At 37.2% G+C, this 27287-nt stretch overlaps 1 protein-coding gene across 1 annotated transcript in view; it reads right to left on the bottom strand.

Moving 5' to 3' along the window:
• Positions 1 to 27287, bottom strand: part of CDH8 (cadherin 8) — a 335632-nt gene that overhangs the window by 137439 nt on the left and 170906 nt on the right. Inside the window, exons 5-7 of the mRNA XM_004431676.3 lie at positions 10833 to 11000; positions 7161 to 7348; positions 3815 to 4068 (exon numbers count right to left, since the gene is read on the bottom strand). Coding sequence (XP_004431733.1) covers positions 3815 to 4068; positions 7161 to 7348; positions 10833 to 11000 — 610 coding nt within the window. The remainder of the gene's footprint in view (positions 1 to 3814; positions 4069 to 7160; positions 7349 to 10832; positions 11001 to 27287) is intronic.

Genomic DNA, 27287 nt, shown 5'->3' with positions numbered 1-27287 from the left:
TATTAAAAGGTAATGCTAATAGCTACTACATATTTTATTTAATAACTTTATTTAATTATCTCAGTAACCCTGTAAGGAAGATGGTATTATCCCACTATACGGATGAGGAAACTGAGTCTCAGAGAATTCTAGAAACCAGCTGCCTGACTGGGAAGCAGTGGTGATAGGATTCGAATCTTAGTTTGTGTAAATTCAAAATACATCATCTTTTAAATAATTTACACAACTTTATTCTATATTACTGAGAGGCATATAGTACTGAAGAAAACAGCAAATGTTTAATTAATGTTCCTAGAAGGGAGATGGTAAGACCATGAATTTTGCCTCTACGACACTGTCTATTTTTCCCTGGAAGGGAATATACATATATAGACACAGATATAAATACAGATACAAATATGGATATAGATATAGATATAGGTTTAGGTATAAGAATTTTAAAATACTGGTATTTCCAGCTTGACAATGTGCTCTAAAAAGAAGTTGAGTCTTAGGGGAAGTTGACCAACCAATAAATGATTGCATGTTTTAATGTGGCAGATGCCACAATAAATGTTTATTTCTTGTTGATGGCAAAGTAAACAGTCCCTTAAAAGAAGGATACACTCTTGTCAGCATATAAAATACAACAGTCCTAAAGAGACAAACATGCTTTGCTATTTGTTACTCAGTAATTCCCTGAATATCCATGTCCTCTAGTTCTGTTTAAAAAGGTTAAATGGCTCTAAATCTGTCTGCTAGACTCTTAAGGAACTATGTACTGCTCTGGCTAGTCAGGAAATTTAATTTCCTACTCAAATTAACCAATTGTGCATAGAGAGAGGAAAGCTGCTCTTCATAACCCAATTGGGGGTGGAAGTAGGAAACAAGTGCAAAAATGCCAAACAGATGCTGAAAAATGCAGTTGGTGATTCTTACATCCTTATCCCATGGAGCCAATCCACATCTAGTCGGAACTGTGTGGGGCTCGCCTTCCGAATAACACTTCAAAGCCCTGTTGTAAATGCTTTGAAACATTATTCACCTCTTCTTTGGGTGGGACCATCGATGCCAAGGAACTAGTACCAGCTTGACATCTATCAGAAGCATAGATATGTCCGTATCATCAAACGGTACTTTATCTGTCCATCTCTTCCTGGTAACACAGCCCCAAATCCCTTTAGTTCGCCTGAAAATAAAATGCTTCCAAGTTGAGCAGTTGTTGTTAAGCAGCCTCAAGCTTCCTACCTTTCATACCAGTGACAATAATAAAAATAACAAGAGCAATAATAATAACAATCAACTGCAATGATAATCATCACTTGATTCTCTGTGAACCGGAATTACTATCAGTAAATCTCCATTTTTTTCATCCGTAAATGGATAGATCATAAAAAGTGCAAAAACATGTGGCAAACTAGGAAGCTGGAGTGTTTACCCAGTTCCACCAATTCGAGATTACTATCACTATGGTATGAAAAGTTCCTCGAGCTTCATCTCTAGCTGATTAAGAACATCTCTCTGCACGGGAAGTCCACTCCTGCTGGTACTATGGATTCCACGTTTAGAGTTTATATGTGATTGCCTCACCCCACTTTCCCTAAGAGTCCTTGGCTTGGCCTCCTCCTGAGGCCCCTATGTGTTCCTTGCTAACAAGAGTAGAAATCTCGTCAAATCAAGTGTTAAAACTGGCCCATGACTAGTTTCTCAGCTGGACCGACCTTGCTTACTCTCTTCACATTCTCTCTCTTATGCTTGGAAATGTGAAGAAGGTGGTAATTGCTCCTTTCTCTGTTCTTTCAGAGGAAATAGTGTAACATGAAAATGCGTCGGACTCACTCATTCAACAAATACCGTTACCCCGATTTTTATCAGGATTTCAATAGAAAGCCGTTTCACAACTTCATGTTTATCCAGAAATGGATGCCCACGTAAATTTATTTTTCCTGCAGGAATTACTTCCTGCGCTTGTTTTCAAACTTGGCCTTTTGAGAGATACAAGGTCCCTAGGGTATAGGGTATTCTGTATGTCTATAGCTTGTTGAATTCCTTTAGAACTGAGAATGGACAACTGACCATTCCTCAAATCCACAAGTGAAGTTTTACCTACTTAGAGGTTGTGCTTTTTTTTTCAAATTTTTTGTTTATTGCAGAAACATTGGTTTATAACATTGTATAAATTTCAGGTGTACATCATTATACTTCTATTTCTGCATAGATTAGACAGTCACATAGGTGACATCATGGTCACCACCTAAATACTAATTACAACCCATCACCACACACATGTGCCGAATTATCCCTTTCACCCTCCTCCCTCCCCCCTTCCCCTCTGGTAACCACCAATCCAATCTCTGTCTCTGTGTGTTTGTTTGCTGTTGTTATTATCTACTACTTAATGAGTGAGATCATACGGTATTTGACTTTCTCCCGCTGACTTATTTCACTTCGCATAATACCCTAAATGTCCATCCATGCTGTCACAAATGGCTGGATTTCATTGTTTCTTATGGCTGAGTAGTATTATTCCATTGAAGTAATTTTTGTGGGATACTCTCTTTATTATCCTGAATTTAGAAATGGCTTGTGTTAAAAACAACTTTTCTGGATCTGGAAAGAATTCTTTTTTGCCCAAACTGAAATTATTTGGGGCACTGACTATTCTGCTTGGTTTCACTTCCAGCCTCAGGTTTTCAGCACCCTTGTGAGTATTGCGAATGTAATAGATAAAAAAGTGAATAAACGAAACCTCCAGAAAGCTCACTTGTCTAGTTTCACTAAATAAAGAAGTAATTAGAAGGATATCTGCTGTAGATCCCTGTAACTTAGAAATTGAATGAGTTGGATGAGTTGACATCTACCTCATAGATTACCTGAATAACTTTTTAAGACTGTCTTCCTTCATCTAGTTTTCTCTCCCTCTCTCTTTTTTCAACAAACATTTCTAAGACAGTATTTGAAATCCACACTCAAACACATCATTAGCCAACACTTAATCCTTGGAGACCAGTGTAGGAGTTATATATTTTCAGTGTTCTTTAAGAAGAAAGCTATTTAACTTGAGCACCTTTATTGTCATTTGGGTGACTGACAAAAGAGAAAAGATGTACACAGTTCAACAGAAAAAAAATAGAATTGAGCCTCATTTCTAAAAAAGGCAGAAATCATAAAGGATTATTTCTCACCTTGGGAAAAAATTTTGAGCTGGAAAAGTATAAACAAAAGGTATTTTTGAAATTGCAGAGAAAGATTTTGTCTAAAAGGCACCAATCCAGATATGCTGACCTATCAGAAACACCCACGAAGCGATAAGAAGATAATTTCAAAGCCAAACACCGAACACAGAAATAACTTAGGAGCCTCTTAATGCATTGAGACAGTGGTCTCACACCTCTAAATTCTTGTATATAATTCACCATAACTGTCAAAGGAGATGGAAGAGAAACCTAGCAATACTTTCCCAAAGCTAGGAAAAAAAAAACAAATGCACAAGCTAGCAAAAAATATGCAATATCAAAGATCCACCCAAATGCACTGCAAAACATATGTGATTTTGTGTTTTCACTGAGCTCTCTGAAAGCTGGAATAGCTTTATTCACCTTGATATTCCCGGCTCTGGGTCTCGTGTGTAGCTTTTAGTAAGTGTGTGCACATGTGTGCACATCTTGCACACAGAGGTGCGTACGCGCACACAAACATGCATAAAGTATGTGTTGACCAAAATTCCTTGGTCCTGTGAGCATAGTCCCCAAGGCAGCCACCCAGAATGTAAACAGAACTGCACTGATTTGCTTGTCATTTGATGTAGCCAGTATTTCTTTTAAAAGAGAAATACCTTATAGGACTGGAAGTGATATCAGGGTCACGAGCTGTCACTTGCCCAATTACGGAGTTTAGAGCAGCATTTTCATGAACTTCGAGGAGGTACGTCGGTGAAGAGAAGACTGGAGGCTCATCAGCATCCTCAACGACAATTTTGACTGTCGCCGTATCTTTAAAGGGCCCCCTGCCGCTGAAACGTGGGTCAATGTGGACATTAGCTGCCTCTACCTTCAGCGTATAGGACTTTTTGGTCTCAAAGTCCAGAGGCTGTTAAGAAATGACAAAGATGAATGTTTCTCACTAATGACCACAGCAGCAAGAACAAATGAGTCTAATGCTGATGGATGAGAGTTACGTGCATTTAAGCCCATTTGTGAGCCTTAATGGGATCACTCTCCATTCCCCCAGATTCAACCTGTAAATTTTACAGGCATTTATTGATATCTGTTTATTATACAAGCTCAGTGAATCTAATCTCCTATTGTTTTGTTTTGTTTTGCTCATTTCACTTGGAATTCACAAAATATTCATAGTCATGAATCGTGCCATCAAAATTTCACTTCAGAGTCATAATAAAATTTTACTAGTGATGGCATGACCTGCATACCAACCAGCCAGTTAATCGGGCCTCTGCTGGTAGGAGATAAGGCAGCATCGAACAGTCTCTATCTGGGAAGAATATTTTATCATTTCTGCAACAGTGTGTGAAATGTACAGAAGTAGAAATCATCATTGTTTAGTCCAAGGAGACATTTTAAGGCATAATTTAACACTAATCCCGACAAAGAGTGTTTTCTTATTTCACTTCCAAAACATTGCTGCTCTACTGATCATGTGGCTAAAATCAGGTTTATTGTTTTTTAGGATATTCTCACACAGTCTCTATTATGAGTTCTGTACTATGAAGCAAGTGGGCATATAAAGAAATATGTATGCAGATACATATCTACTTGTGTTTATATTTAGAAGAAGGAAGAGGGAGAGCAGTAAATATAGATAACTAGGTCTGGCTGTGTCTCCACCAACCACTTAAAAGCAATTTGAAATTACCTCATTGCTCCATTACTGACAATATTTCTGACATATTAATACCTCATTCCTTAAAAGCCCCAGAGACTTTAGTTAATGACCTAGGTAAACAGAGCTAAAAGCTAGGTAAAAGAACATAGTCCCCTTAAAAAACCAGAAGCCCATCTGAATCAGAACCCTTACAGTCCAGTTCTTGGCAACACATAATACTTCAGATTTCAAGGATGTACATCTGTCAAGGTTCAAAGAGACAGTTTAGGTTTGCATTATAATTTCTTATAAAAAACAGAACCCTAAACCTGCAGTGCAGATTTAAAAAAATAGGAGGCTGGAACACAAGCTGGCATTAGCAAACTCTTTCAGAACTCCTGTATGAGCTTAAGTATTTATTCTTATTTAAAAATTTTTGTCGATTCTTATATTGGAATTCAGTTCTAATGGGACTTGGCTTTTTTTTTTGAAATATTTTTCTAGTACACAAGGCAGATACTCACTTCACTGTCTATTCTGAAATTACTAGGCACATGTACCCACGAATAGATGATTCAACATCAGCATCTTCACAATTTGCCAGTCACTCCTACTGTAACATTTTTGCAATTTCAAATTCTTCACAAACACTGTTAAGTACAGCAGATTACCTTCTGCTTAACCTTCAGCTCAACATAATGACAATGTACCCAAACACATCCTGGTGTCCTTAGGAATTTATCAGACAAAAAAGAGGACCCATGAATTGTGGAAATATGGCTTCCTACACATTGTTCTCTAGAGTAAAATACATGTGTTTCTTAGTGTCAAGATGTATATATTTGCTTCCAAGTTCATGAATAACAGTGGATAAAAATACGGCAAACAGCTAATTGCTTCAGTTTATAAAAGTACCTTATGGTAACAAAGGATAGTAGTTAATAATAACAATAAAAATGACATTAGGAATCGTTACCCAAGGAAAATGTGGCTCTGGGTTATTTAATAATGGACTCAACTGTAATTATACTGTACTCTATTTCAAAAATGAGTTTTTAAATACTTTGCAACTCTTGATCCTAAACTCAAGCCAGATATAAAGGTAGTGTTGCTCAGCAGAGAGTTAAAATAAGTGCAGCCATTTTTCCTCTAAATTGATATTTAAAATTTATTTTGTATACAAAAGTATATCCAGAAAATTCCAGGTTCCCATTGTCAATAGCTGTCCAATGGGGATTTTAAGAGCATGACCATTGGAAGGAGATACCTGTGTATTATTGGCTCCTAATAGTGTGGCCCACCATCTATCTTCTTATTCATAAATAAGCAATTTAAAAATTAAAAGTTGTACTACTTCATGACAAAGATCTGATGAACAATATTGAACAAAATAATCACGATGAGGATATTTCTCCTTGCAAATACCCATGTCCATAAAATACTGAACTGTGTACTACCTATGAATGTAGATATCATAGTGAAAAATATATATGGAAAATGTTGTACAGAATTTTTCACATCTACCACCAAATAATTGGTTGCTGGCAAAAGCAGTCACAAATTGTCTTATACTATTTGTATTATTTATGGAGATGTTTCTTTCTCCAATGGTAGCCCCACACCCAGGAGCAAGGCAAAGATGAGCTTCATTTACCACAGTGCTTGGACTTTTGATGCATGGTTTGGAGTATCCAATGGTAGCAGGGCTGGTCTTGTCCCTCAAGTGACATATCTAGCCAGAAGAACTGAAGCTGACTGCTTTGTCTATCTTTGAGTTTCCCTGAAAGTAGAGCCTGCAATAAAGACTTAGGGACTTTCAGAGAATTTTGAAAAGTTGTTCCAGGAAGCAGGAGTACAGAAATGGGGCGAGTTATACAGAAAAGGATTAAAAACCAATGAACTTGCCACCTCTGTGGACTAATGAGGTTTCTTCCCACTGGGAATTCCTCTTAGGAACCATAGACAATATGCCTCAGAATAATGTCTTCAAAGACTAGGAACTGTCCACCGATCTTTGCCCCTCTTTGCTTGTCCTTCAGAGTGTTGACTTCCCTACACAGTTGGAGTGCTCTGTACAAGAACTGAGCAAATTCTGCAGCTTATGGAAAAACACTGAGGCATAGACAGGAGAGAAATAATGGGTGAGATGCAAGGCTAGTACCACCATGGTAACTGCTTACCTGAGCTTTAGCTGAAATGGAAAGTAAGGCCAAGGGACACGAGGTACAAAAAGGACGCTACTTTTTCACAACTAAAGAAGCTAAATCAGCTCTAAGAACATGTCAGGAAGTCTACCCAAACTATAAAACTTAAGTTTCAAAGAGACATTTTGAAGATGAACAAAATCATCCTTAGCTTACCTTTCTTAGTCTTATAATGCCATCCTGGGCCTGGGCATCAGAAGTTATTTCAAAGAGTGCTGTTCCATCTCCATCAATGATGTCATATGATGACTGTGCATTTTCACCAATATCCTGATCATTGGCCTTCACTCTTCCTATGGCAGTGCCAAGAACCACATCTTCTGGTACTGAGAAGTGATATAGACCTTAGAAAAGAGGAGAAACACTGAGCATTGTAAAAATTCCATCCATTCATTAATTTATTTAGTAAATATTTATTGGGCACCTCCTTTGTTCTGGGCACTCCTGTATAGATGCTACCAATACAGTGACGGGAAAGATAAAAATCCCCCTTTTGCTGTGGAATATACAATCTTTTAAATGAGTCAGAGACAAATAGTTCCCAGAAGAAGTAGTGATCGCTCTTGGAGACTCTCCTGAGATATGGAATTTATTCAAGCATATGTTTACCAAGTATGTATTTGGAGCAGTTATATTAGGATATTAGTGAGTCTATGTGAATGTCCTTTCCTATTTGCTGTATAATCACATTGGCTGCCCGTGGGGATATTCCTTGTTGCCCAACATAAAATATTAAGCTAATTTCAGCACAGAAAGATGCAATGTGTAACACATTGAAAGTCACTTTTGAAGTTACCTTTATATTTACAGACTTGTAGACCATTTTTGATAAAAATCCAATTACTAAACTTCTGCTCTGCCCTGCAGCAAGCTGTTCAGACACATGAAACACTTCTCTTCTTACTAAAGTCCTCACTGCTCTGAAGACCAAAAATTCTACCTTCAAAACTCTCTAGGCAAAATACAATTGTAGTGTATGTTCATCCTCCTCTGGGGGCAGTAAAATATGTCTAATTAGTGGTATCAGTCCTGTTTTCATTCAAATCACTTTAGTTGTTGTATTGGTATCACTCACTTTCTTTGGTGTAGAGGAAGCTGTTGGTACCCTAACCATAACCCCTGGCGGTTACTACTTCAGCACACACCTGCCCTGCATCGAACTGCCATCTCCCACATTTCTTTGCCTGAGGGTTTTTTCTGGCCTTCAGAACCCAATTTGTCCACTGCTTGTCAGTCCAGAACTACCAGAAAATTAATGCCCCCACAGAAGCAGTCCTCAAAGACTCACACAACTTATTATATAAAATCTCAGGCTTCTCCCCACTCTGGTAATATAACGTTGAGCGATTTCTTTTCTTTTGTTTATTTACAGTGTTCCAGAGTTTCCCAATGGGATAAAGCTCCAGTCACCCACAGTGGTAGCTGGCTGGATAATGCACATTATTGGCTTTCTTTCTTTCTCTCCCATACATCCTCACTTCCCTACTGGCGTTTCTTGGGATCATCTCCAAGATTAACTACTTATAATCAAATTCTCGTCTCAGTGCCTGTTTCTGGGGAACCCAAACTCAGACAACCAGGAAGTATTAGTCCCATTGCAACAAAAACAAGGGAAAAATAACCATTCAATGAACTAAAAGCCCAAAAGGAAAAATTAAATCTAGAGAACATTACCTAATTCTAGTTTGAACTCAATCACTGAGTCCCTTGGATAAACCTAGGCTCATTTTACACAATAGAACAAGATTAGTTCAGATGATGTGTAAACTTTTCTTCTAGCACTAACACACTTTTATTTAATGAAATAAAAATATCTTTTAGAATCATGAAATTATGCGACTGGGGAACAAAAATGTTTTCCAAATAGTTTTGCCATAAGGTAGGCACTGAAATCCTCATGTTGAGCACAAGTCTTCCAATGCTCTCCTAATTGGTGTAATGATTCCATTTCCTTCAAACTTTGTACTGCAGGTAAGGTTTGAGATGATCGCTTTAGGTATGCTTATTAAGTAAACAAGCCAGCAAGGGGCCTCACCTTGCTGCCAGTCATGCATCAGGGAGCCTTGGGAAACCAGGCCAATGGAATAGTTCTTTATTCATTCCTATTCTGCTCATTCTCATCATCTCTATCAGTGTGATCATAGTTAATAGTTATTACCTCTAAGAAAGAGAACACTTTTGAAACTCATCTGCCATTGCTGAATTGAAACAATCATTTTCTGAGAAAGAAGAGTTGCATATGAGAGCATTAACTATAATAGCAACTGAAAAAAGAAATAAAAGAGTCCAGGGAAAGATAGGAGAAACGGTATTCTCCATTTCAATAATTGTATTAAAAAGGGTTGCATTGTTGTTTGACTTATAAATGGCCAGATGTGAAAATTCTAAAATTCCTAATGAAAATGCATCTTTTTTGTTCATTTTACCTTGGAATTTCTACAGGTAAATTCTCAAAGCTCTCAAATGCGTCATTTTCAAGCCCAGCTTCTGTCTCTCTCTCTCCCTATCTCACTGTCCTTCTCTCTCCCCTCTCTCCTCTCTATCTTCAAAAATTGGTTCTCCTGTGACATTTCCTATCCTAGCAAACAGCACCAGTGTGCATCTAATCTCTCATGTCAGAATATGATGTCACCTCCTCAACCTAAAATGCAATCTATCCTTAGATTTTTGTTATCACTACCTCTTAAATATCTATCACACCTATACACTTTTCTCCACTGTGACCACCCTTGCTTGCCAGGGCTACCACCACCATATATATGAATGATTACAAACACCCCTTAACTGGCTGTAATGTGGAGAAGACATTGGAAGAAGGCCAGATTTCATTTTTTTTATTTCCCTGGAATCAAATCCTATTACTCAACCTACAACTTAAAATCTTTTAATGGCTTTCTAGTGATCTTAGGACATAGATCATGGCACTTAAAATGGCCTGTTAATTCAGGTATGGCTAACTCCTGCCTAACCTAACTCTCCAGCCTCTGTGCTCCAGCTGTAGTGAAATTCTTTTACTTGTCACCCAGGGCCATATAGTCTCCTTTCAGAGGGCTTTTGGACATCCTTTTCCTCCAGTTGCAACATCTATCCTCCCTCCCCTGGTTTCACTTTGTTCCAGCTAATTCCAATTCATCATTCATATCTCAATTCAAGAGTTTCCATGTCATAAAGGCCTTCCCAAATCATCTCTCTATGTCAGATAACTTGGATAAATGCTCAGAAGAAAGGGCTTCTATGAGAGTACAAGAAAGTTGGCAAATAATGATGGTCTCCCTAATTCTTTGATGGTGCTGCCTAGAATGCTGTTGAGAGGTCTCCAAGGCAGAGCACAGCTTTAGCAGGGACGAGTAGAGTCAATGATCTCTGATGATCCCCTGTCGCAGGAAGGAGGAGTGTATATTTTGCAGCAAGTGTACTGCATATCTGCTTACCCATCTCAAGCCCTAGAGATTTAGTTTTTTATCCAAGTGGGACTAATGATACAGCAATATCTGAGTTGCGTTTTAATCATTGTCTCAAGTTTACTTAATGGGAGGTACCATAGAATAGAGAAATAAGCACACATCCTGCAGTCAGACACACTGGTTCTAACTCTCGGTTCCACTACTTATTATATGCTTGATAATTCGAAATTTTCTCAACTTCTTAGAAATCTGTGAAAAGGGGATACATCTAGTACCCAAAAGACAGGAAAGTATTGCCACATCTTGCATATAATAAGCACTCAATGATTACCAACGGGTTTTTGGATGTCACTGAAAGTTAGAATATAAATTCAAATGAAACCATTATACTGAGATTCTCACCCAGTGCAGGAAATTCACTTACTCTGGGCAAATTTTGGAGGATTGTCGTTAACGTCGGTAAGGGTCACTGTAAGTGTCGTGGTCCCAGACAGGCCACCGGAGTGTCCACCCATATCTTTGGCTTGGATAACGACCAGGTACTCCTCCTTGGCTTCTCTGTCCATGTTGGGAAGGGCAGTTTTTATAATTGCTGAGGGGGAAAAATGGCAGAATGACTTTCAGGCAGACAGCTCATTCAAAAATGAATGTGTGAATCACACACACACACACACACACACACAAAACACACACATGGTGTATACAACATCTCCACTTAGGTAATTTTCAGTTGTCTTTTGACACTTAACTGGTGTGCATCTGCAACGCCAACACTGAGAAAATTGTAGTCGTAGACGTTAGTAGATAACTTGCAAAAATACATTTTATGATGTATAAAAAAAGAACTTGCAAGAATATACATTAGAAAGCAAACTGAATGACATACTCTTGCCTACCAAATTAAAGGATAAATCATAACAGCCTCATCTACCCAGGAAAGCCCGGGAAGTGCAAGAATCCTACAATTTATCATAGACGCCAATTCTCCTCCAAGAGGAGTAAAGACACAAATAGCTTGAAGGCTCTGCGGTCAAAGATAAATTATTCTGAAGCTCACAAATACATCAGAGAGACGAAAGAAATAAATGCATCATTAGAATCAACTAATAAACACCAATCAGAATTAATATAAACAAGTGTCAAATCCTAAGGTACTGTTCAACTACATTTATATTTTAATTGTTTAGTAACATTTTTTTCTATTGTAAAAGTAATAACTATTTTAGAAAAACAGGAAATATAGAAAAGATAAAAGGGTGTAAAACATAAAATTGTACAAAATAACATAATATCATCAGTGCTAAAATGTTAGTGTTTTTTTCTTCTGATATATTTTCAGGGTTTTATCTATCTGTCTTTTTGTGTGTTTCACTAGTAATTTAATATTCTTGTGAAAGATTCAAAATTTGCATAGATACTTCTGAAGTTATAGTCATGCGCCACATAATGACGTTTTGGTCAAAGATGGACCCCATATACAACGGTGGTCCCATAAGATTAGTACCATATAGTCTAGGTATGTAGTAGGCTATACTATCTAGGTTGGTGTAAGTACACTCTATGATGTTTGCACAATGACGAAATCACCTAAAGAAGAATTTCTCAGAATGTATCCCTATCATTAAGCGGCATATGACCGTATCTGATTCTCTCTGTCAGTTACACAAGGATCTGCTTCTCATGGTCATGCTCTTAAAATTCCTCATTGGAGAGGTATTGACAATACTTTAAGTTTTCTGGATATACTTTTGTATAAAAGCGATACACAACTGTATTTTGAAAATCTTTAGCCCTCTCCCTACCTTCATACCTCTTTCCCTAGATAAATATTGGTAACATTTTTATGTGTATAATTCCACGGCCATTATATGTATATGCATACAAATGTGTATATATGCATATGAACATTTAACCACAAATGTAATCATGATATAGGCACTGTTCTGGGATTTTCTCTTTTTACACAATGGATATCTTTGAGATCTTTTCTTATTATCACAAAGAAGTCCAACTCATTACTTCTTAGAACTGCATAATTGTTCATTTGTGAATGTACTATGAGTAACTTAGGCATTCCCATAGTAATGGATATTGTAATTATTTCAACTTTTTTCCCATTTCAAAGAACGATCAGATATCTTATAATAATGATAATATATTTTTCTGTGTCCTGAAGTTTTACTTAGTTCTATGTCATAAGATGCCCCCCTGCCATGCTGTTAAAAGCCCATAATAAAAATTTTGTGACTAGACCAGAATATTCCTATTGAGTGGATGTGTGTTACATCTCTGGCCCAAGTGAAAAAAAACTGTCTGAATTCAAGATAATTTCCCCCTCACTTCTAACCCAAGGGATATCATAAACGTTCAATTCAAATTGAGGATGAACTACTCTCTTGGCCACTTCTAAAGTTGTAATCCCTGTTTTTTTGAATCATATACTCTAATTAAATCATCTGCCTGTAAAAGGTTTGAGAGGAGTTCAAGTCTCTGACTCACTCGAGTAGCAGGCGAGGCGCAAGAGTGCCCAGGGAAATCTAATCCACCAGGCAGTGAGCAGGCTCCGGGAAGAGCTGTGAGTTCTCGTGCACTTTATTAAACCCTGACACCACTTTTCTATCAGAGTTTCCCATTGAGGAGCACTCAATTGGATAATTCTGCTTATTTGGAAACACTGGTAGTAACATAATAATGTCTTTCAATACAATGGTTTGTTTCAAGATTTGATCATATCATAACATAACTCAATAGATCGTACTTACATGGTTATAAACAGAAACAGAGAGAAAAGTAAAATAGAAATATAGCAATCACTCAGACTTGGCTTATGGTGAGGGGAAAATAAACAAAAGAGCAAAAAACAGCAACAGTAATAATAACAAAACCTCTTCATTAGCATGATGAGATGCCAATATGGCTACTCTGCTATGAATATATATTTTCATACCTCAGCGTGCCTTCATTATAGGCCTAATTCCAGTAGTAAGGATTAGAAATTGTTTTACTCACATGATATTTACATGAGTGTTTGTAAAGTTTAGGTACCACCACATTGTAAGGTCATCATAAATTAAAGCCCACCATTAGACTTTGAAATTTGACGTGGAGCTTCTAAAAATCAGAGGAAATTGATATAATTCCTCAAGGAAGACAGCAACTTTTATTAAAGAAGTTGATGGATTGAGGTGTACACATGCATCCTCTCAGGTAACTTCAGTGGATGAGTTCTTACAATTTACTCAGAGTCAGAGAAGACGGGTATGTATTATTCTCATCATTTTTTTAAAATACATCATGAGAGTGTAAATTAAAAGAAAAACTGTGATGTCTCTCAGACACTTGAAATTAAAATAGTTTTGAGGCTCAGTTGGAAATAGCATACCTGGGTTAGTGTCTATGAGTTGTATCAGAATATGAGAGAAGCAACATGACAGAGGGCCTTGCTTAAATGGGACAAGAAGAACTCCATGGGTCTCCATCTGTTACAGAAATGTTTATGCCCCCACCATTGAGGTACATAGCTTCATACTACCTAAGATGCATATCTATCCACAAGTTCGAGTCCCCTTATAAATGCTCCTTCATTTTGAAGTCAAGCAAGTTTGGTTTCTCATATTATTCTCACATTCACTAGCTTTGTGACCAGGAATAAATTACTAAACCCATCAGGACTCAATATGCTGCCCTGTCAAATGGACATCATAATCAGCCTTTCATTGTGGGTATTCTAAAATTATGTGAGATAGTCTGTGCAAAGTTCTTGGCACACAATAGTTACTCAAACATGCTGTTTATCTTCCAATTTTTCCTTCCCAATCAGAATTTATATAATGCTTATCTGGATGGTGGTTAGAGTGCTGAATATTCTCCAACTGCTCCTCCAGATCCACTCACCAGCATTCTCTACCTACTCTGGGTATGGGAGAGTGACCTTTATGGATTGCCTCAATGAACTCCCTTACTTTCTGGGTTTGTATTAGACTTAATCAACATACATCACCCTAAGCGATTGTGAGAACGGAACAGGTGAGGTTCCAGACTCCCTAAATACTTCAATCACATGTTTGGCCACTTTATGATTTTATCTTCAGATATTTCTAGAGCAAAACTCTAGAGTCCAATAGCCGCTCCAGTCCATTGCTCCTTCAGGCCTAGGGGTGATGATGACACTTCTGTCACTAGTCTTGGGTGCTTCACAGCCCTTGATGGTCTCTCTTAACCTGGCCATGCTTTTGTCAATAGTTTTTTCATTAAACTCTCCTCAATTACCCCATTCCTGTCAGGACCCTAAAAGATATGGCTAGGATACTGGTTCTTCATCCAAGTGTTAAACGTGTTTCCAGATGCCATTCTTACACAGACACCTACAGTTCAAAAGTATTTCAATGTAATAATGTATTGCTGTCCAAAGGACCACTCCTTGAGATGGCAGAGCAAGTATTTGTTTCCTTATGTATAAAGTGAGAATAATACCTATTCAGTCAAGTGAGTTGCTCAAGATGACCCAGCTGAGAAGCTGCACATCTGGGAGTCCTCACATTCCCTCTTTTCTGATACAACATTGGGAGTAGGTTTCCTGATTCCTAAGGCAAGCAAGGAGTCTCTCCAAGGTTTCTTTAGGGCATGCAGAACTCTTAATTGGCTTCAGTACAAACTGTACAATGAACAGCTCTTGCTACTTCTGAGCCCACTGCCTCTAGTCTCAGCCTTACAACTAGCAGCAACTCATTAGAAAATGCAAGACAGAATTTCCGGAACTTTTTTCCTGCTATCTTGTGACCAGAAAGGAAGGATAAGAAAAACCACAAGCACCCATGACTCTCCCATTTTTCTCCTTGTGTTGGGGCACATCTACACAAGTTACTTAACTCTTTTTATTCCTATTCAAAAGGCAGGTCATTTCACTCGCATAGATATTGCAAGATGGTGATAAACTCCTAAAATAGAAGCTTAAAAACTACCTTAAAAGTTCCTTCTACTTCTCCCCTGAATTATGTGCTATGGCTCACATATTCTCCTGAGCAGTAGTAGTTAGCTTTAGGCTGTTTCTTTTGTAGACGAGAGATAACTTCCATATTTTAAAAATTTTTGTTTGGTATTAAATATCACCTAACACAGAGCGGAAAATATGGTAATTAAGTTATTTTCCCTCTCTGATTTGAGCAGTTAAAAATTTTGACTTATGAATACTAAAAAGTTGCTAAAATCCTCAATGAAATGGCATTTTTATACATTTCAACTTTGATTTTTAAAAGGCAGAGAGGAGATCCCTACACACTTTTTTGTAAAAATAAACTAACTTAAAACACCTTTGGACGGTCCTAATTTTAAATAGCTTCCCATCGCCCAAGACACGAATTTTGTCTCTCTTTTTTCACAGTAGCGGTCAAGCAAAAGTAGCGCTCGTGTCTCCCCACATGCTTTCAGTCACACGTTCTCAATTCCCAGCAATGCATTCATGTATTTAAAGCTTAAATATTATGTTTAAACTTCAATTTCACCAACTTGGCAACAAATTAGAGTTTTCAATTTTATGGCAAGCAGTATGACAAATTGCTTCCTTCTGGAGCAGTCAGTAAAACTCTTTGATGTAGGTATTTGATAAATAACCTCACAAAAAAGAAAATCAACTTAGTTAATTAAGCATGGTAATTTCAGGATTGACTTGGAGTTGATACAATTAAAAATATTACGCCTTTAGTCTTTGACTTTTGTAAATTTCCAACTCAGTAATGGTTCTAGGGCTGAGACCTACACTCCTTACCTAGTTATGCTTGAACATCCCTAGGACAAACTTTTTTCCTCGAAAATAGGAGGCTCTAACAATTTTAGAAGAAAAAAACACAATTAGTGTTCAGGAGGATGAGCCTGCTCTGCTGGATTCTCAATAACATTAACTGCAGAGTAGATTCAGAAAAAAAGATTGTAAACAATTACATTTTAGAAGAGTTTCCCTGCAACTTCATTTTCAAAATCTAATCTAATCAGAAAATTCAATTAATGAGAATAGTCCATTCTCCATGAATTTAATTCAATGGAGATTTTGGACCTGGCACTGGGGAGTGGGGGTGGGAAGGTAGGGATTGGAGGTGAACTCTTGTAGGAGGATTAAGAAGGGAAGGGGGGATCATCTTGCTCTGAAACTGGCATTCATTACCCTACTGTGAATAGGCTGATGTGCTTGCTTCTCCTGTATTTAAAAGACACGGTTTTATCTTAACTTTATTCAATCAGATGGAGATTTCCCTGGTGCAACAGTTTAAAAATTTAAATCCTAGACTGGCCTAAATTCTTCCTAAGTGCTAAACAGCTGTTCCTTATGTCTCATCATCCAGGGAGTACTTCTGATTAGAATCCAGTCTCACTCATCTCAAAAATTTAAAACTTGTGTGTTTTTTTTCTTCCTATTGTCTTTGGTGCTATCATTTGAGAAGCATTTTATATCCGTCATGAAGACTTCTTTTTATAATTTCTGTGATATCACCAGATTGAGAGGCTTCATGAGAAAGGCAAGGAGATGCTGATTAACTCTTTTGTCATTTTGAAGGCTGATTACTGTAATTCACTCTTTGAGGGTCTCCCAGATTGTGCCGTGCAAAGACATAAAATGCTGTGCTAGGCTCCTCTTTTGAATAAGACTTGTCGAACACATTATCCTGGTTATGAAACCACTAGCTTTGTTATTCCCAAAACTCTTGCCAATTCAATGTGCAATTGTCATCTTCCTATCTGTGAAAAAGGGTCTTTCACTTATGAGGTTAAGTGGCACAAATTTATCAGGGATAAGTTCTGTCTGGGGGTCATATACTGCACCCATACTTTCTGCTAACTATGTAATTTGAACTACATGCTGACAGTTAGGAGGGGTAAAGGATGTACAACCAGAGATGCTTCAACGCATGCCCACCTTATCACTGAATAATAGCTTCAATATAATGTCTTCAATAATGCCAAACCTGCGCAGATATATCACAAAGGAGAAAGCGAAACATTAGAAAACTGTTCAGCTTCCACAGCGTTCAAAAGAACCTGCATTCCCTTTTCTTTGTGACTATAACTTATGAATTAGATAGACAGATGATATATAGATAGATGATAGATAGATAGATAGATAGATAGATACGTAGATAGATGATAGAATCATCTGTATTTGGAGAAACTAGATTTCACATATATTTCTGGTGCTTTTGTAAAATACAACAACATAATTGGAGAGCTAACAGGTTAAATGTATCCAGAATCAAAAGCTTATTTCTATACTTCCACCTGGTATTTTTAAAACTAAAAACTTCTTCCAAGGAAATTATAAATTTTTCTTTCTCCCGATGCCTCAAATTTTTAGATTAAGGTGTTCACTTTTTTGGATGACGTTTTTAAAAAGGGAAGCAACTTAAATATGTAACAGTAGGGAAATATTCAATTAGTAGTTAATGTTATAGAGATCAAAAGCATACAATATTAAGTGGATGTTAAGAATTATGTTATAAACATTCTGTAGCAACACAAGTTGCTTATATTGCAATGATTTTTAAATTTTATTTTAAAACTAGGGTATGCCATGATTATTCTATATTGTAAAGTTCCCGTAAAAATATGCCAAAGAATATAAATGAAGATAACGATGTGTTTTTGTGAAGGAGATTCTCCTCCACCTCCCAAATTTCCCAGCACTCTGCAATGGGAAGCATAGGACTATATCTGTTAGAAAAAGAGCTGAGGGGTTAATTAGATAAGAACACATTTTGGCAGGAGTACTACCAGCCATGTGATCTTGGGCAAGTCATTGAAACTCACTGAGGCTCACCAATCTCATGTGTAAAATGTTATTAATTGCCAAACAAGAGTTTAAGGTTGATATTATTACGTGACAGATAAAAAAGCCAAATGTTTTACTTCATACAAACATAAATATCAATACATATACAAAGATATATGTAAATATACACATATTTTTGTATTTATTTTTATAAATATATATACATACATATGTGTGTGTATATATACTCACACAGATATATATACTTAATTTGTACTTACAATTTATAAATATATACCTATTAATACATATATAGGTAAATAAAATTTAGGTAGTAATTCAGTGGTAATAATTCAAATAAACTTATTTTATTTATTTATTTACTTATTTATTTTTTTGTGTGAGGAAGATCAGCCCTGAGCTAACATCCGTGCTAATCCTCCTCTTCTTGCTGAGGAAGACCGGCTCTGAGCTAACATCTATTGCCAATCCTCCTCCTTTTTTCCCCCAAAGCCCCAGTAGATAGTTGTATGTCATAGTTGCACATCCTTCTACTTGCTGTACGTGGGACGCAGCCTCAGCATGGCTGGAGAAGCGGTGCGTCGGTGCGCGCCCGGGATCTGAACCCCGGGCCGCCAGTAGCGGAGCGCAAGCGCACTTAACTGCTAAGCCACGGGGCCGGCCCCCAAATAAACTTAGTTTAAAAATTAGAAACAAAGATTATATTCAATGATGCTACAAAATATGAACATCCCTCACAACATCAAAATGGTGCCTCCACAGTGATTTCAAGGTAACGAACAAAAAAAATTTTGTTTGCATCCAAATCTCTACATAATTTGTACTCAAACTCATCTTTTACTACAACATTCCACCCAGTATATGTCTTTCACTCCCCAGACACTTATCTTTCTTCAGACTTCACATACTTTGGCACCTCCACTACTTTGTGTGGATAATGCAGTCTAGACCATCCTTGCCCTTTATTGGACCCCTTAAAATCCCATCCATCCTTTCAGGCCCAGCTCTGATGTTTCAGATGCCAAGAAGCCTTCCCAGGTAGAACTAATCACTCTCTTCATTTTGATCTTATGCATTTTTGCTACAAACTTTCTCATAGCGTTTGCTTTTATGTTTTTTCTCCATTTCAGCACTTCCCCTATGATTTTGACCTGTCCTGATAGTAAATTACTGTAGACAGGAACCAAGTCTCATTCATCCAAGTCTCATTCATCCTTGTATGCCCAGAACTGAACACAACCTCCGGCACATAATATGTATGAACAAACGTAGGAGAGAAGAAAATATGACAAAGGAAGAGAGAAGGTAGGAAGTAGTGAAGAAGGAGGAAGAAAGAGAGACAGGAAAAATGGTAATTGGAGTTTTTTCTAGCTGCTTTAGGGAGTCAGTACAGGAGTATGCATGCTCTTGATGAATATTAGTAATTGTCATATCTCCAGGAACCAGAGATGTTTGGGTATGGTTATAAGGTCACAGACCCACTTAGGGGAGGACAGTATCAAGATTGGAACTCAAGTCTTGCTGCCTTAAGGCTCAAGGGAGGCTCAAGCATTATTCCATACCATTCCAAGTGTCACATCTTTAGGTCATGCCAATTTGTCAGAGGAAGGACATAACACTTCAATGAATGCCAGTGAGGTGAGTAAGTTTTGTAGATTATAGAACCCAAGGGTTCTCATTGTTTCTCTGGATATTTTACCCATTTTATAATTGACATTTGAGTTATTTATTAAATGTCTCAGTATAAATTTATGGTGTAGTTTTCTATTGACTCAGATATTCTTGGATTACTCAAAAAGGGGTGATGCTTATGAGCTGTGTATCCAAGTAACATTTCATGAATTGAATTAATTGAGGGTGAATTCATGAAAAAAACAATTGCTTTGGTCTACATGCTTTACCAATGATGCTCTAATCTTACTCATTATTTTTGAAGTTCCATTATTATTTATTTCTCTTTGCAAATATATAAATGACATTCAAATTTTTCCTATAATCATTCATAGGAAAGTTTAGTTCATTTTCCAGAGTTGAAAATGTATTATCACATGAATATTAGGGATTTGGAATGTGGCCCAGGAATGAGAAAGGTCTTGGGCAAGGTCACACAGACTTTGGCCAAGCAAGGATCCAAAATCTGGGTCTCTAGAATCTCAGTTATGAAATATTAATGAACTAATATACTCTCCTTTTGCCAAAAAATCTCCACATAGTGCTTAGGAAGATATTTGTCCACAATATCCTCCTATTCATCACAGCATCTTATCATGAGTCTGTTTGACAGACACGATTTCTTCCATATAGATTTGACATATTCGCCCCATATGACCTCCCCCATTTGCGTTTGAAAACTGTTGCTAGAGAACAGGAGGCTTGAAAGCTTTAAATCAGACCATTGAGGATCATTCAACTATCTCAATGTGTATAAATTGCTTCCTTACATGTGAATTTCCGGCCTTATAATGCAGTATATTCTTGACTAAATAGCTATAACTTCTTAATTACCCCATTGTGTGGATCACAGCCATGTCTATATCCATATCCATATGGAATAACATACGAAATAGTTATAAATGAATTAACAATGATACCCATCTCTATATTTTTACACACAATGTGCATAGTGACTTTATTGTATGGATGGTTGCTTCTGTAGCCCCTGGATTCTCCTATTAAATAATTCTGCACAGGCCACCATTTATAGCATCAACACATGGCTAGCCAATAACTCGTGCTTCTCAAATTGCCAATTTTGAGTTACACTGAAATACTTGCAATTATTCCTATTCAGAATGAAGGTGAAATTTCTTTTCCCCTAAATGAAAACACTTCCAGGGACTCCTCAATCAAGTGGAATTATTTCTGTGAAGAACATGATGGCACTATTCTTTCCTTAAGCCATAATTCCAATAACTAATTATACGTATAATAAGTATGGGTGGTTTAAAAAAGTAAAGTGAAAGTCGCGAAAAAATTGGATGCTTTCTCCTAGCCATTCGGAACTTAGGCAGATGAGAATGGTGAGGTTGCGGAGTAGATAAAATACAAACTCTGCAGCCGCCTACTAAGAAATGGAGCCAGGATTGAAACCTGAGTCTCAATAAAGCTAAGCAACTCTTTTCAACTCTTAGAACCTCAGTCTCCTCATCTCGAAAACAGAGATAGTAACACCCACCTGATATTATATGAAATAGCATCTAACATTGTTCGCAAAACATAATAGATACTCAAAACAAATATTAATTGAATTGCCGTTATCCCCAAGTGCTAAAGTGGTCCTAATTCCTCTCATCCCTCATTGGAACTTTCTGGCTCAAGTCTCGACCTGACACAGCATGTCATATTGATCACAGCCTGCCAATATAGACAAGTAGAACATGGTGTTCTAAGAGCCCAGGATTTGATATCAGACATTGGGTTTGATTTTTGGCCTTTCCACGTCCAAGTGTTATAAATAACCCAGGTAATTGTCTTACCTTTGAGACTCTGTTTTCTTTTCTGTTACATAGAGATAGTGCTTACCCTATAGTTTTTTTGTTTCCTTAAGATGATTATTAAGGAAAATAATGCATGTAAAATATTTAGCCAATAATGAAATAGTAATTAGCTGATCACTATTACTACTACTATAACTACCAATAATACTATATTATTGTTGGGTGATTATGAAGATCAATCACACACAAAAAAATCGTATTCCTCTATTTTATTGAGCTTTCTTTGTACCAGGCCCTACACAGGTATAAAGTCTATGTGTTTAGCAGGGTGGCTGGCAAAGAGTAGATATTCACATGCATAGCTATCAGATAATCATCATCACCTCGTCTTTACATTTAACAACCATCCAATAAGGTAACTACTACAGTTCCTGCCAAAAGATTAAGAAACATGAACTTTTGAGATCTTGGTAAAATTATATTTTGTAAGTTTCAACATGGCTGAGACAGTAGTAGACCTAATGTTCCTCTCAGCACTTGCCATTACACCAACTTGTCTCTACTACACCTTGGAAGTACTAGATGATCACTAATCTCTAACTTCTGAGTACACTGCATGGTAGGTTTGCCTATTGGCCTCAAATGATAGTCATTGCTCTTCCTTTTTCAGTAAGTTCTAACAGAAATGCTAAACTAACTGAGTGACCTCCCTAAGAGAATTTCCTGTGACCCACTAATCCAAATTTAAAGTATCTATAAAATGCAGAGAGTAAGTAAGACACCGGCAAAGGGATTGCCTTTGCTAATAAAGTTTCCCGAATTAACCAAATTGTCGATTTCAAATTTTTAGAGAAATTTCTGGCACATCAAATCATGCCTTTGTCCCCTGGGTCATTGCATGTTCAGCAACAAACGAGCATTGCATGATTTCTACATGTGACTGGATAAGGTTCCCATTCATAAAATCTCAACCCAAGGCTTCAGAGTTGTGGGGCAACAATTTGCTTCCATTGCTTTAAAACAGGTCAGAGTGGCATTACACTTCGATGACAGGGTTTGGCCAGGAAGGGAAGGGTCTTCCTTTAATTATGGTAGCTGCCACAATGGCATCAAACATGTGCTGAGAACTTGCCCCAATTTCTTTCCCAATAAGAATCACGAACCAGGCTGGGTTTAAAAGAAATATTCTAGGGCTTTCCACCGCTGTCATGTTTCCACTGCTTTTTCCTTGTCAGCCAAAGATGTTTATAAAACATTGAGACGTACAAAGTGAAAAGGAGAGGAGTTAATATCAGAATCACTTAAAAGTCTGCCAACTTGTCTCGTTTACAATAATTCAAGGGGCACAGATCTCACAACTAACTCTGGGTAATCTCCTCACCACTCCTTTTGTGCCTTTCAATCCAAAACCCTCCATGACCCCTTTGTTGCATTCCACGAGTTCTGCTTTTGAAATCCTCCTACATTCTTCTTTGGGGCTGCAGGCTCTCTGTCTTCCCAGCAGAGTGACTTTGCTCCTTTCCTTCACATCATCTCTCAAAATAGAACTCTCCTCCTCCTCCTCCCCTCATACCTCTTCTCAAACAATGTTGCTGCGTGATTCCCTCTTAATCCGATCGGCGTCTGTGCAAGAAGTATCATCCGCTTCCTTCCACTGACACAATACTCGCCCCTCCTTTTCACTCTTGCTTATTATCAGGAGTTCTTCTTTATTTTATTCTTTTTTTATTTTTTTTTTAGTATTTTTAAATATTTAAATATTTTTCCCACCAAAAATTATTTGGACTCATGCAGTCAATGCCTTTCAGCTCCCATTCGTGGATTTAAGAGGGCAAGTGATACAAAATGCCCCGGGCTCTATTTTGCACAGAATAAGGGGAAGAAGCAGCACGGCTAAATGACTGACAAGAAATAAATTTGTCATTCAAAAATGTTTGTCAAGAACCTACCATATGTCAAATAGTGTTTCAGGTACTAACGATATAGTAGAGAAGACAGACAAGGAGGCTAACTTCACAATCCTCACATTCTAAGCGTGAATTACAATGTGCCAAGCTACATGAAACAGGGCAACAAGGCTCACGACTCATTGGCTTTCTGGGCTCCAGCTTTTTCATTTGTAGAACCAGGAGAGTGATAACTTACCTTGCAGAAAAAAATGAGACAGATATATGTCACCTGCAGGAGCTATTCATTATCAGTGGCTCTCATATATATAGACCACATTCAATTATGATTAGCCCAGGACATCTATGGATATTGAAATCCAGGTATGATTATGCCCCATGATAGAGAGATAAGCATAGGGGAATGGATCTCTATGTCCCTCCAGGACATAGATAATTAGACTGGTATAAACAAGAGGCTGTCTGACCTTCCTAGAAGGCAAGCCAGAGGCAAAGCCAGTCAGAATGGAAATTAAGGTAGATGTTCTAGTTAATAGAGAGTTATCATACAGAGGGTTACTAAGAGCAGATTTTTATGGATCTTTTGTTCCCTTAGTGACAGTTGTCAAAATACATCAGAGATCTGTTCTCCAAATATATTAACTGGCTTATAATTTTTATTCTCTATATTAAAACTAAAAACTGTTAACGAATAAGTACATCTTCCCTTTCCTGCTCTTGATTTGTGAAAATTATGATTCCCTCTTCTTTTTCTCTTCCTAATTCTTATCAACCTCTTCTCGTGCTCCATTCTCTCCTCCTTTTGCTGTTTTGTGTATTTTGTATTTAATGTCTTTGTTCCAACAAATCTAAGTGAAGATGCATATTATGGGAACACATATTTGGTGCATGAATGAATGAATACTGAAATTCCACTTTCTCTATATATCTGCTTCCTTCAATTCAATTCAGTAGACACTCACTAATTACCTCCTATTTGCTAAGCATTGGGTTTGGTTGGAGGGCCTCCATAAGATTCTCTGCAGCAGAATACCCACAGTAGGTGAAAGACTTGATCCTTCAAACTTGCAGTTGCTTATGTTAATTACAGAACCTGAGGTTTATATGTTTACCTGTTTTTGATCTTCTCACAATACAAAGAATGCAAGCCATTGAGTCTAAGAAACTTGAAGGCACTACTTGCACATGTTATTTTATGCAGTGTAATGCTGAAAAAAAATACCATCTCTAGAAGTATCCTCTGTGTGTGCACACGACCACAACATACTTAAGGGAAATCATGTGATACAGAGAAATCATTTTGGACTAGGACAAAGAAATAAATTTGTCTTCAAATCTGATGTTTATGTTTTGGGTGACTTCGAACAAGTCATCTACCCTCTCTCATCATGATTTTCCCGTATTAAATGAGAACCATTCACCCTTTGTTTCTAAGGTGGTCAAGAGATTAAATCGGTGAAATACATATAAGGTTGCCTAGAAGACACACTTTTCCTACTGTTTCAAAGTACAGCATAATAAATGCCTTATTTAAGGTCTTACTACCAGTAAATGATGTTGGAATCCAGAATTTCCTAACTCCAATTCCAATATCTCTCTTGGCAAGAACTCATGTACCTAAGCAATAGCGTATTTCTTCATCCATCCTGCTTAAAAACATAAGCTTCCTGACAACCTATAGAACACATCAAAATATACTGTCATAGATAGAGGCTTATTTTACTGATAATTACTGAGATCCTTAATTTTTTCCTTTCTCTTTTATTAATTAATAAATATTATTAATAATTAATAATAATTATTATTGCCAAGTGATGGCCCCAAGGGGGTCCAAAGATAAGGGGATGCTGTTGATTCTTTCTGAACCTGTCAGTCATTCTTTCAGAAGCTACTTGTCTGATCATTAAATGTTTCCAAAGTGTGGAATTATTTTTGTTGTTGTTTGTATATTTAGAGGCAAATAAAATTTCATAAGCCTCACTCTCTTCATGTATGCAGATGATCTGTGAGGGAATTCTAGAGTTCCATTTCTTGTGTGAGTGAACTGAATATCCAAAGAAGTCTTATGTGAGGGAATCAGGAAGATGATAAATAAAATCAACCTTTCTTTCTTCCCTAGCGATCTTTCATACTTATGCTAATTCTGTCAAAATATTCCAAATTTAACTCTGTTTTCTTAGCCCATCCACAGCAGGGCAAAAGAAGCCATGTCACCATCTCCCATCCTCTTTAATGCCTCATCTTTGCAAAGGCTCCAATAATGTCATTCAAATCAATGACCATTGACAGAGAACTTCTAATGAAATATGCATTGTACTAAGAGGTTCCAGGTAGCTTTGCCATAAACATCTTTGCTGCGAACATTTTTGCCACATAACTAATTGGTTGTAAGGCAATTTTGCTGTAAAAAAGATAAAATAATATAAAATAAAAGTAAAATTAATAACAACATTAAAAAGACTTTATTGCAAACAATGAAAGTACAGAAAACATTTTAATACATTTATATCTGTGTAGATTCATGGCAAATACGGCACAAATAACTGATTTTATTTTGTGGATTGTACCTGAGCACTTGTCTTCCAAGTCTTTCATTCATAGTATTATACATTTTTTTTGCTTGTTGATTCATCTCATCCTTCAGCATTGCACTTTTTTTCTTTTTCACTCAAATTTCCACGTTCATTAAGAGAAGTATCAGTTTCCAAATACCAGGATGCATATTTGTAACTGAGCCTTGCATTGCGTTGTGACTGTGCTACCCTGAAGAATTTGCAAACTGATATATCATTCTGTAGTTTAGTATGCAATCTGGCTTTACACTATCTTATTATTTCACACTTGCACTAACTTTTATCACCATATTTTCTATCAAGTCAATATATATAGTTGCTGTCATCCATCCAGTATTTTAAGACCATGACATCAACTACTCACTGTATAGACCATTATGAGGGCTAAGATTCGTAAATGTAGAAATGAAACCAAACTGTCAACCAGTGATTATATCTTTTTTTACAACAAAATCGCCTTACAACCAATTAGTTACTCAGACAAAATGTTTGCTGTGAAAGTGCTTGGGGTAAAGTGGTTGTGGCAAAGATGTTTATGGCAAAACTACCAGACGTGGTACTAAGAGTTAGAGATATAAAGATAAATGAAGTATTGTTTTCTGGTCTGGAATAGTTCACATTCCAAAAGATGAGGCAGGTAAGAGCAACTTCCAGCTAAAATTCAGATTCATCCCATCCTATTCTGAACCCTGCTATCATTTGATGCATCATTCTATCGTAACACTATCACATCAAATTTGTTTTCTATACTTGCTTATGTTCTTACTTTAGCATCTAACTGCCCTGCCCCTCTCTATCAAAATTTACTTCCTGTGGTGTTAAGCATCCTCTTTTCTATAAAAGTATCCCTGGGCCGGTCCCATGGTGTAGTGGTTAAGTTCGCCCACTCTGCTTGAGCAGTCTGGGGTTCATGGGTTCGGATCCAGGCACGGCCCTACACACCACTCATCAAGCCATGCTGTGGCAGCGACCCACATACAAAATAGAGAAAGATGGGCACAGATGTTAGCTTAGGGACAATCTTCCTCAAGCAAAAACAGGAAGATCGGCGATGGGTGTTAGCTCAGTGCCAATCCTCCTCACCAAAAAATTAAGTAAATAAAAGTATTCCTGCTCTAATCTTTTTCACTCCAAAAATGTATGACTAACGCCTTGTTTAGTCCTCTGAACACTTTGATAAATACC

The sequence above is a fragment of the Ceratotherium simum genome, chromosome 30 (assembly GCF_057802395.1).
Source record: "Ceratotherium simum simum isolate JZ-2026a chromosome 30, ASM5780239v1, whole genome shotgun sequence".
Taxonomy (NCBI): domain Eukaryota; kingdom Metazoa; phylum Chordata; class Mammalia; order Perissodactyla; family Rhinocerotidae; genus Ceratotherium; species Ceratotherium simum.
Note: the sequence above shows the minus strand (reverse complement) of the source record. Positions and strands in the feature narration are given on the sequence as shown.